A 12,524-nucleotide genomic window follows, 5' to 3' on the forward strand; every position below is an offset into this window, starting at 1 on the left:
TCTCAGACCAATCTGAGCTACTGACAAGTGCTTAGATCCAAAAATACCACCCCCGGTCACTCTTAGAGACAAGGGCTTCATTTTGACACCGGCTATGCTATGTTATTCAGTATTCAGACTGACTTCCAAATATTGAGGATAACCTTTGTATATACTTAAAAAAAAAACCCCAACAGATTAGTCTTATCACTTTTATTTTCAGTTGATACATTTTCTTCACTGTTAAAGCTCGTAAAAATACACAAATCACTGAGAAAAATTCACACGTCGACAGTTTGTGAACGGAGTTCATCAGATGAAAAGCGAGACAACACCAAATTAACAATATAAAAAGAGAAGGGTAATAGTTCTTTTTACATAAGATTACAGCAGATAAAGTACATATCTGTCGCATCAGGTACAAGACAACATAATCTCAGACAAAACAGGTATGATCTAAGTGCATTAGCGCATTCCACACAGCTCAGTAATTCACTATGTTCTCTCCGGTCTGGCTGCATGACAATATTAAAAAAGACAATACGAGAAACTGATGAAATCAACTGCGTTTTGAATGTGTTACCCCAATATGATGACATCACTACATCCTCAAGGAAAAAAAATATAATGAAACCAAGCATATTCAAAGTGCACTATAACTGCTTTTGCAACTTCAATGCATTACATTTCTATATCGTTAATGCCCCAGAGATATAAACATTTTCTAGTTTTTAATAATTCTTTTGTCTCGTGTAGTGCCAAACGCCTTACCATTTATGTGTAGCAAATAGTGCACCGATTCAAACTAAGTGCTGAAAAATGTTTAGCATTCTCATAGTTGTGCAGCATGTTTCAGAAAATGTGCAGCAGTAGTGTGAAACGTAAGTAACTGAGCCAAAATATTGAAAAACCAGACACAGCTTGACCTTTTAAAATCCAGGTCAGTGGTCTGACTGTGTTTATGGGTAAGAAGGGCACCAGTTTGTACTGTATGCTGTTTAAAAACAAACAACTTTATTGCACACTGCTTCGTCGTCCCTGAGCTCTCACTTTTTCTGTTTTCCTTTAGCCTTGCTCCCTGGTTGGTCTCTGCAGGAAACACCAAAACAAAGACAAAAATTAAATACGTATCTTCCATATGTTTGTCATTTGATGCTGATCTGGAGTTTCTCAACTGTCTGCAGCACTACATAATAATCCAATAATAATCCAACCTGTGGTCCTGCTCAGGACCAGTGAGGGCTGCCTGGTGAACAACACGGGGTTGTGGTTCGTTCAAGCGAGACATGGGCCCGGTTTGCTGAAACTTGGACACTTCCTGCTGCCACTCATCATCAAAAGACTGTGCTTCAGCTGAGGAATTATTATCGTGTTAGGCAGACTCAGGGCCTAGAAAGACCTAAACAATGGCATTTCATAGTAGTATAACATTTTTATCTGAATTTTTTTTAAACAAAGTTTTCATGGAACTTGTTGGTAACGCTTTATAATACCGCCCGCTACTAAGGACAGATTGAATTAAAAATGTAAAGACAAGCTGGTCATCTCCTGGACTTCTGTGCCCTCAAATTTGGCGTTGTAAAAGCCGTTTACATTTCTTCACCCGAAATGTTCTGATCACTTTAAACAACTGCTGTGTAGAATTCAATGACATCTAGTAAAGTTACAGGCTGAGACCAATCAAGTGTACCTCCTTCGCTGTTTTTAATCATTTAGATGAGACTATAGGGCGATGTGCACAGGATATACGCTGCCTCTCACCCTATGACAGCTCGGGAAAAACTCTGACCTTGAACTGGAATACCAGAAGAAAATTGATGGATGGACTGAAGGATGGGTCTATGGTATAGGTCAGATTTTGTGTCAACATTAAAATGTAAAAGTCCAAGTAAACACAAAGAGCTCTTATTAAGCAATCCTGTTATTACGTAGTATTATGAACACTGCATTCCAGTTTAGCTGATACATATCCATTCCTACACACCTGCCCTTTAAGACTTTACACGACTCAGTTGGCATGTTATTTATTAAAATAAAAATATTTAAAAATGAGAAAAAAACTAAAACTAAGGACATAATTACCCTGTAATTAAATGGAATTTCAGTGTATGTTATATGGTATTACAATGTATTTTATTTACCTACAGATACTTCAAGGTAGATGCACAATAAATGGTAAATGGCCTGTATTTATATAGAGCTTTACTAGTCCCTAAGGACCCCAAAGCGCTTTACACATCCAGTCACCCACCCATTCACACACACATTCACACACTGGTGATGGCAAGCTACATTGTAGCCACAGCCACCCTGGGGCGCACTGACAGAGGCGAGGCTGCCGGACACTGGCGCCACCGGGCCCTCTGACCACCACCAGTAGGCAACGGGTGAAGTGTCTTGCCCAAGGACACAACGACCGAGACTGACGGAGCCGGGGCTCGAACCGGCAACCTTCTGATTACAATAATAATAATGGATTGGATTGATATAGCGCTTTTCAAGGCACCCAAAGCGCTTTACAATACCACTATTCATTCACTCTCACATTCACACACTGGTGGAGGCAGCTACTGTTGTAGCCACAGCTGCCCTGGGGCAGACTGACAGAAGCGAGGCTGCCATATCGCGCCATCGGCCCCTCTGGCCAACACCAGTAGGCAAGTAGGGTAAAGTGTCTTGCCCAAGGACACAACGACCAGGACAGAGAGCCCAGGGATCGAACCGGTGACCTTCCGGTTACAGATGCGATTCCCAACCCCCTGAGCCACAGTCGCCCAAGGCGACTCCCAACTCTTGAGCCACGAATAACAACAAGTCAGATTTTTTTTTAAAGAAAACAAAGAAATAATTACATTGTAAGTAATTTTAAGTAATGTATAAGTAATGTCATAAAAGATGTAAGGGGCCAAGATGAATCCACTCCATTACAAATTTGTAACGTTGTTTGTTGTTCCAAAAGATTATGATAAAATTACACACAAAATTGCTTACACTGTACTAAAATTACTTTAAGTATATTTTATGTCTCATTTCCTGTAAAATAACTGACGTTACATAACACTTAAAAATACTTATGCATTAAGCAAAATTACTTACATTTACTTAGTGTATAGTTTTTTCTTTGTTTCTTGTAAAAATCTGACTTGTTGCCGCCTTACTGTAGTGTACCTACTTTTAACTTTTTGTATAAGTAAAATGACATTGTAATTTCAAATAAAATACACGGAAATTCCATTAAATTACAGGGGAATTACGCCCTTAGTCTAGGGTCGTATTATAAAGTGTTACCAACTTATCCAAACACACCATAAAACTATGGTGGTACGCTTAAAAAATTGAGGGAGAATACATTTTTGCAGCCTTTACATACAGAAATAGTAAAGTTATAACATACATTCATCCATATTTTGAAAGTCCTGGTTGAACTCCTTCTCTCCTGTTTTCTTGTTGTATTTCTTCTCAACAACATGCCCCCTGTCCTGGATGTGGTGTCCGATTTTCATCTTCTCGAGACCACTCTCAGAGTCTCTGATTGCTTGCCGGGTCTCCTTGATCTGGGGCGTGTTAAAAATAAGCACATATCATTAAAGTCATGTGACATAGGAGTTACAAGGAAAGCTGTAATAATACCAATAAAACAAGCTCATATTGAGAGTATATGATAGTCAAAGTGTAGACGTTTCTCATGTTGAAGTGGAAACTTACAGCACTAACATGCATTTAGTTTTGATATAATATAGTACAGTAATACATCCACAGGGTTACTTACCCCTCCTGGGGCACAGCGTGTTGACGAGGTTGCTTGGTAGACCTTGGGAGGCTCATTTCCAACCTTTGAATATGTCATTACTGATGAGGAGCGAAATGAGTGGGTGTTTGAATCTGCGGACTCCTGAAACACACAGAAACAAATACTGTCAGGCAATCGCCTTTTGTATAACATAATTTTCAATATCAATTCAGTTTTAGTCAAATCGTTCCAAATCACAACAATATTTGCTTTAAGGCACTTTATATTGTAAGTTAATAGAGAGAAAACACCAACAATCGGACAACCCACTATTAGCAACCACTTGGCAACAGTGGGAAGGAAAAACTCCTTTTAACAAGAAGAAACTGCCAAGAGAAACAGGCTGAACGTAAACTCACAAGGTTTCTGTGCATTCCCTCCATCCTACTTCTCATGCTGGCCATCATGTTGTCAAACACACCGAAAGGGTTTCTCATCAAGTCCTGCACAGACACAATGGGAAAATAATAACAGTCATTTGACGGCTGGCCTCACATGGGTCACAAAACATTTTCGGCTCATAAACAGCCGCAGCATGCGTACAAACATACATTTAGCACAGTGAAGTCCGTACATGTATCTTACACAGTTGCTGCCCGGGACACATTTTATCACTTCACAATACTGTATCACGTTACCTCCTGGCATTCGTGACTAAAGTTTAAGCAAGTACAGCAGAGGATTCCTTGATCTGGATTTTCCTTGCATAGAGATATTAAAAATGGATAACTTCAAATGTTTCTGTGCTGCTTTTGTCAAGCCGGGTTTTCCCCTAATTAAATGGACCCAGATCTTACAGAAACAGATGCATCATCAGCCTTATACTTCAGAAACTGCAAACCACTATGGTTACATCCTCATAACTTCTCAGAGTAAGACAAAGACCAATCACATTTTTTAAACTACTATTAGCTAGACATAATCTTAATTGTGCCAAACAGCGATGATGATGCCATAGTTGAGACCATTATAAACTAGATTATGTAAAACTACTAAAGCAACCCGCCAGTCATTCCACATACTGGTCACAGAGTTTTCATAGGAATTATTCATTGTATTTTTTTCAGAAGTTTAAAATAGACTCTGTCTTCATGTATTCTGAGTATTGTTACAAGTAATGTATGTGTTTGGGTGTAATCTAGCACCACAATAATATTTATGTTACTAATCATCTCCCAAACACCATTTCATGATTAACTTTGACTTTAAAGTGTTAAAGCCTTGAAAGAGTAATTTGATAGTTTAAATTTGGAGTTCAATTCAGTTTTACAACATTAGGGAAAAACCCCAAACAATATGTTATGAGGAAATACTCAGGGTTTATGGGACTGTGAGGAACCATCCATTACAACTGGTTACAGGGTAAGGGGAAACAGAAGAGAAAAAAGGAGAGCATAGAGAGACATGGACAAGACATTTTTGCAGAGAGTTGGCAGAAGTTTATAGCATGGAGTAGTGGCATATAAATGGATCAGAAGAAATGGTCGATGAGTGCTGGTTCCTGGACAAACAGTAGTGGACAGAACTAGTTACAGACTTAGGAGCACACACATAGCCTATATATGAGAAAGTCACATGAGTTTTAATGAACAAAAGAGAACTCTACTGACCGTATTGTCAATCCCACCAAATGGCAACAACGACCGGCTCATATCCTGGGGAGTCAAACAACACCAGTTTAGCAACACAACTTCACACACAATATTTGAATAATTTGGAACAGTAATAGTAAAAATGTCTGCATTATACACTTGTGATCATAAGTTCACATGTACTTGCCCTCATCACGTTGAATGACATTGTAGAACCTTTAGCACTACTCATTAAATGATTGGTGTATGTATTTATTTGAGCCTATATGCTTCCTTTTGACTCAATGTGGGTTAGAGAAAATCTGTATGCTGTGCAATCATTTTACCCTGGAAAAAAAACCCAGTTCAAACAAATCATTAAAAGCCTCAAATTAGCATGACATTGATGCCCATGATGAGTGTGTGTAAACTTTGGACAACAACTGTACATACATGTTCTAGCTCAGTGATATGTTGCTACATACAAAAACTGTAGACTTTCTGTGTTTGCTGTGGTTATTGCCAGTAGCTGTTAGATTTTCATACATCAGTATGTAAGCCCTTGACACAGTCACACACAACTCCCCACATAGCTCAAAGCACAGGCGTTCAAGGCCTTGAATCTTCTGGAAGTGAAAGGAGTGAGAAACCAGGAGGGGCCGGCCTGCAGGCTTCATTCAGAGTCTGTGTTCCCTCGGCCAAAATCACAGGTGTTTGTGACCCTTTGACCCTGGATAAACATCTCAACTGCCATCATGATGTGTGCCAATGGATTTTCAGTGAGTGTGATGCACAGTGGTATTGTGCGTGATCAGTGGGGTGTTGAGTGACTTGTGTTCCAAGTGTAATTGGGTCGCATTGCCAGAGATTAGTGTGGCTTGAACACTGAAACTGAGCTTCATTCATTCTAGGAAGGCTTCAGTGGGCAGGGTGGACCACTGAGGACAGGAATCTCACAGCGGTCCCAGAGTCCAAGGCTGCTCTCTCAGCTCTTTTCAAAGGTCAAGCTGATGTAAAATGCTCCTGACCCGTATCTATGAGGCCCTCACAGCCATTTTTATCCCACAGTGGCATCTGTGAACTAATAAATGCCAGTTACATATCTGCCAGCATTATATTTAGACCAGGGTTGAGCAGAGGAGAGACTGAGGGTGAAAAATAATGTGGTCTACATGTTACACATTATTTTTGGCTGGTGGATAGCTGAAAATTGATCTTTTCTGTCTGTCAGTTTGATATTAAACCTACAACTTTGCATCCCGAGGCAGGCTGCAGGAACCAAAGAAGTGATAAATCACCAGAAAGTTTTTTGTTAAATTTGTTCTCTCAGAGCTAAACGACTACAGAGAAGGTAAAGAGGCACTGAGTCAGGTGACTAACATTAATAGGCGAATAAAGCCAACTTTCTACATTTTTATAGATTTTTTTTATTCAGTGTAAACAGAATATTAATCAGCAACAAAAAAAAGAGCTCACACCTTTGTAACCCTAACTAAACAGAACCAACTGTAGAATTACAGTGAGGCTTGATTGTCAGTGATACTTTTGTAAACAAATGCCTTTATGAAGACATGTTTTGAAATGTAATATAAACCCGGTGGTTGATATTGGCAAGCGACAGAGAAATGTGAATACTCAAAGCAGCCATGGAAGGTAAGGCAGGACTTACTGTCCTGCTGAGAATCTAATGCTTGGTAAGCGAATACAAGAAGTACAAGCCTTCCAGCATTTATGTTGTCAGTGTGTGTGTGCCATTGCATCCATGTTACTCTGTAAGCTGCGACTGTGCGTAATTATGCTTGTGAAGATGTTTTATTGATGTATTTTTGCATGCACATTTGTGCCTGTGATATTGGAGAACAGTTAGAGGGAGCGAGTGAGCTGTCTGTCGTGCAGCCGCTAATTGCAGCACCATTGCCAAGGCACATTCTGCCAAACAGATGGATGAAAAGAGCAACAATGAATAAGCCGAGTGTCCGTGACATCTGTACATACAAGCCACTGCAAAGACAATAACACAGCTGCACAGCTTCAGACCACTCTTGGGCGGCATTTCTCCTTATCTTCAGATAAATGAGGCAAAGCAGAGACTTAATTTCATATGTCTTACCACACAGTAGGTCTTCTGATTGTTGTTTTAACAAAACAGTGTAAGAGAACGCTAACACAACAGGTTTCTGTAAACCAGATTTGCTGTTAGAGGAAACAACAGAGCAGCACAACAGCTTTCAGTGTAGCCCCTTTCTTGTCCTTGACTTGAAGGAGGAAGTGTCTGTTCTGTTATGTGTAGACTATAACAGGGTGAATGAAGATCCACCGTTCGATGTTTATTCAGTGCCCCAGGCTGATGAGCTCCTGGACCAGTTAGGGTTTTCAAAACCCTGTGTTTGGAACACTGTCAGATTTGACATCTCAGCAGAGTACAAGCTGAAAGCCGCTTCTTTAGTCTGTCAGTTTGTGGTACTCCCTTCTAAATTTTCTGGGTCTCCATGATGTGTTGTATCCACATGCAGCATACACTGCACATATCTGGATGATGGTAGGATTCCAAGCAAATGCTGGGAGAAACATGACATGGTGCATGATGGGAAGCATTATCCAAAGTTAAAGTTAACTCCAGTAGTCACTGGGACATTTAAAAAAAAAGTCTGATTAAAAAAAAAGAAAAAAAGAAAAGAAAGGTTTTTAAAAGACCTAAATTCCTGGGATTTGTAAGTTATGAGTGGGTGTTTTTTCCCTGAACTGCACAGCTCTAACAAGGCCCCTGACCAACCTAACTAAGATTGACTCAGATCTGGTGAAGCAGCCACTCTGTAGAGAACCACACCTCCGCTCACCTTACCTCTCTCCTATTTATTCTGCAGGCTGATGCTTTAAACAAGAGGGTGAAGCAGTTCAGAGCAATCCGTCAGTCCCACTTTCTAGGATTTGCCTTGTATCCATGACCCCCTGCAGTGCCTCCACTGCTTGAAGGAAACCTAGATCACCTGGTGGTTCTGTCTTTTCAGTGTTTTAAGCTCAAGGTGGTCTATAGGCTGTGCGTGCAGATAGTTGTGGCAGACTTCCTCTCCCACTCTCATTAGACAAGTAGTAAGAGCTTCCCTCTCAGCTGGCATTAGCTAGTTAAAGGTATGGTGCTAATAAAGAGAAAGCAGACAGCTGGCGATTCAGGGCAGGCTTCTGATGTAAGTCATTATCAAAGATATAAATACAGGCTCTCATGAGGTAGTGGGATCAAAGCAGGTGACGGGAACTAAGTTTGACTAAAAGCAGGCAGTGGAGGGGCGATTTGGAAAAGGTTAACGGGTGCAGTAGCAGGTCTAAACTAACCCTTGGCCTATCTACTCGTTATTTCATTACATCGAGGACAGTTAACATCAAAAAGTTCTGGTCATCTGGTCAATGAATACTGTCTAACCATCATATCTTGAGGAAATATGTTGCAAAGCCATGGCCTTAAGCTCAGGGTATAAGACAAATTGCATGCAATAAAAGATTATTGCATGCAATTGCTAATTAAATGCAATGCTATTATTGGGATAGCATTGCATTTAATGATGACAGACTAGCTAAAGTAATATCTAAATAAACACTTATCTTCAGCAGAGAAAAGCAGAGTTCTTTGGGGTCATATGCCTTGGAGTTTTCAAGCTTTAAGACTGTGCATGTTTTTGCAAGAAAGCAGTGTGTCAGTGGAACAATGCACTATAAATAGGGCTCTTCAGGGCTAGATATAACTGTCCTGAGAGGCCAAGGGGGTTGCCCTTTCCCAAAACCAAAGACTCACATGGACCCATACCTCAGTGAGAGGTGCCAGTGGCAGGCTTCCAGTATAGCCTTAGTAAACTCAAAATACCAGCCATCTGTGGTTATAAACTCACAGATCATAAGTGTTACACTTAAGCAGAGGCTTCATTCATTTCCCTTGTAGAGCTAAACTGGTGGTGTCTATTACATGTTAGCTGAGTTTACAAGTTGACGAAACACGTTCTCACCCTGTGTTCGTTTCTCAGTGGATGGGATGAACTGGGATGTTCTACCATCTCGTGGCCACGGTTTCTCCCATCCATTAGACTTGGCATAAGGGCCCCACCGAAAGGCTCGGAGAAGCTACGCATCATCTGCCGCATATGCTCCCTATGTGCACGGAAAGGATCCCTGTGGGAAAGGAAGAAGTAGTAAAGACAAAGTGTGTCTCAATATTCGCTAAGGAAAAGAAAAGGAAAAGAAAAAACAGAAATAAAAAAAGATTTATGTTTACATGTCAGAATGACTTACATCTTTTAGTTACATGAGCTTGAAACACATTATAGACAAAGTCTTTACTGAAGACAACACACTGAAATATGAAGGACTCCTAATATAATTTTAGCCACCTTTAACACTTGCCTTAGAAGTCGGGTCAAGTGTGGCTGCCCTAACTAAGTGATAGCACAGTGCCAGTGTAGACACTATACTACACTTTCTGCAAACTGCACTGGCTCGTCCTTGTAATGATAGAAAGCTGCATCAAAAACAAATATGGACACAAAGTAACGCCCTTGTATTTATTTTTAACAAGTAAAGGGGTTCACATTAAAACCAACTATAACAACTTAAACTTATTAAAAACTGTATCATATCACAGTTACTGTGCTCGGTGCAAAATTGCAGTAACACGACTAAGTCAAGGAAAACTATCAGGCTGTTATTGTCTTGTATATTGCACATCTAATTAACCGAACAACAGATAACACAGTCAATTTAGTTAGGTCTAATGTGCCAATGACAGATTTTAATAAAAACAATATTCCCACTGCTGTTCATCCGCGTGATAAATTGACAAATACATACACGAATGAAGATTTAGCAAGACTTCCAAACTGAAAACCCAACAGATTTGAACAGTGACAGCTCTTAAGAAAATTTTAACACACTGGTTCAGTTACTCACGAGGCGAACGGATCTTCATCAAACTCCCTGAGACTGCTGTTGAACATTTTCAGGTGTTTTCGAAGCGGTAAAGTTCTTCTAGAAAAAATCCGCCACAGGTGTCCGGAGCTCGCCGCTCAGCCTCGGTATCGTTACTATAGAGGCGATGACAGGCAACCTGATGTTAAAAACAAAGTCGCGCTGACGGCAGACCACGTGGTACGAATCCGTCCCTCGAATTGGCGGGTTCATCATGGGGTCCGCGCGCTGTCTGTTGTGGCTGGCTGCTATGGCAACGCAACTCTCGAAATTTCTTGGAAAACTGAAGTTTCTTGTCCTGTTCATGTACGTTGCTGCAAAAAGTTGAAGTGTGTTTATCAGACTTATTCAGACAAGGAGCTGTTACATTCATACAGTAAGCTATGCCACTAAATAACAAAAAAAAGTAGACATATCGGTGACATGAGGGAACTCTCTGGAGCATTTGCTGGAGTGATTCTTGGAAGACATTTGTAAGAGTGGCTCTGTTTAAACAGTAACCCTATCCCAGAACATGCCAGGAGGCCATGCACACAAGTAAAAGTTGCACTTAACCCCATGCAAGCGCCCACACAGGCAAGCTTAATTTTGTCGCTTAGTTAATCACACATTATTTATTATTTCATCGCAACACTCACTATTTCGAGAGTACTTGAGTGACACAGTGCATCCTAGAAGCAATATAGATAACCATCTGGCAGTTCCACAAATAGACCTGAGTGTAGACTCAGCTCTGACTTGGATCCAATCTTGCTGAAACATGGATACAGCACTAAAAACAAACACAAACATAAATAACTAAGAAGCACACATCTGATATATATATGTGTGTGTTATCTATATATATATTTAGGCCCTAGGCAGATGAGAAGTCATCCGTTTCATTCTTATGCAACGCTCCATGGTGTAATTTGGAGCCTTACAAATAAAATGCAAAATGTCAAAGTTTGTGTTGTTTCTTTCATGTCACGTCCAATTCTACTTCATTCACACAAAAGCACAAGACAGCTTTCATTTGCACAAACACACAGAGCACTGTGTAGCTCACCTGTCACTTCTTTTTATTTTACTTCCAAGGCTCCAGGCTTCCTTGGATTTTTTTTAAGTGGTCTTGATCAGTAGTTCTTCGTGCTTTCAGATGCTCTCTCAAAGTTTTCCTTTGGGTGTTAGCTGCTTTTCCCACTTACTTTCAGTCAGGTACCTAACTCAAGGGATGAACCAGTTGGGTCCAGTGGTACACATAAATGACTCAGCAAAGACAGTAAGTATCTACAGCCATCTGCAAAACATGGTGGTGCTGTCATTGTGTGGTGCTGTCATTGTGTGGTGCTGCATTTCAGCCGGTGGTGTTGGAGATATTGCAAAAAGTTGATGGAAAATTTTTGATTGATGCTGAAATAACATGTGGAAAGCACCTGACTGGCAACAGTGTGATTTTTCAGAATAACAATGATCCAAAACACAATACCAGTGCAGTAAAAGCATATCTGGATAGGGAAAAAACAAACAAAAAAACCCCCAAACCAGACACACAAACACAAACAGCCATAGTTTGGCCTCTCCAGAGCCTGGACCTCAGTTAAGGTAGTTAAAGCTTGGACCTTAACTGACAGTAAGATTTCCCTTCATTAAATATGAAATGTGTAAAAACAAAAGAAAAATGCCGATCTTAACAAAAACACACACAAACAGCACACATTGAAACCAAAAAATGTTTATTTGTACAAAGTTTCACTAGTCTGTATAATTACTAAGAGAAATTAGAGGAAGGGGGATAAAAACATATTGTGATGTCCTGAAACATGAGAAAATATGACAGGTGCTAAAAGAAAATAACACCAAACATGACTACATGAATGAGGTTCAAACGCAGACTGAAACTGTCCTGGGAACAGGAAAGACTTCTCGGGTCACCGATGCTGCTCAGGGCACAGGGCTTCCCATCAGCCTCTCCTGTCGCAGCGAGATCAGCCTTAGCAGCCACAGCTCCTCAGCCTTCTCCTTGTCCAAAAACAACTGCAGACCAACAACGAGAGGATATGTTAGTAAACACAAAGACAAAAGGCACATCTGTACTATGGACTGCTATGAAACCATACAATCATTTTCTTTGATTTTGTTAGTGTACCAAGTCACTATGATTGAGAAGAAATCACAGTAGAATAAAAAAAAAAATTTTTTTATCTGATAATAAGAAATTGAAATCCTCAATAACTATGACCAAACGGAAACAG

At 40.2% G+C, this 12,524-nt stretch overlaps 2 protein-coding genes across 3 annotated transcripts in view; both read right to left on the reverse strand.

The window, feature by feature from the left end:
* Positions 1-183: 183 nt before the first annotated feature.
* mlf1 (myeloid leukemia factor 1) lies at positions 184-10,460 on the reverse strand. 2 transcript variants are annotated; one of them, XM_085380633.1, is made up of 8 exons: positions 10,273-10,460; positions 9,336-9,498; positions 5,380-5,424; positions 4,129-4,212; positions 3,749-3,871; positions 3,374-3,533; positions 1,194-1,332; positions 184-1,068 (listed from the first exon to the last, which is right to left on the reverse strand). In XM_085380633.1, the coding sequence occupies exons 1-8, from the start codon at positions 10,317-10,319 to the stop codon at positions 1,026-1,028; spliced, it is 804 nt and encodes a 267-aa protein (XP_085236759.1). In that variant the 5' UTR covers positions 10,320-10,460; the 3' UTR covers positions 184-1,025. The 2 variants fall into 2 exon arrangements, with proteins under 2 accessions (XP_085236759.1, XP_085236760.1); XM_085380634.1 differs by having other exon boundaries at positions 9,336-9,546; positions 10,273-10,423.
* A 1,531-nt stretch (positions 10,461-11,991) lies between these two features.
* Positions 11,992-12,524, reverse strand: part of rsrc1 (arginine/serine-rich coiled-coil 1) — a 122,815-nt gene continuing 122,282 nt past the window's right edge. The window contains exon 10 of the mRNA XM_085379488.1: positions 11,992-12,306. Coding sequence (XP_085235614.1) covers positions 12,214-12,306 — 93 coding nt within the window. The 3' untranslated portion in view covers positions 11,992-12,213. The remainder of the gene's footprint in view (positions 12,307-12,524) is intronic.

This window comes from Rhamphochromis longiceps, linkage group LG14, assembly GCF_057381845.1.
Source record: "Rhamphochromis longiceps isolate RC_006_pf linkage group LG14, R_longiceps_female_GT1.1, whole genome shotgun sequence".
Taxonomy (NCBI): Eukaryota; Metazoa; Chordata; class Actinopteri; order Cichliformes; family Cichlidae; genus Rhamphochromis; species Rhamphochromis longiceps.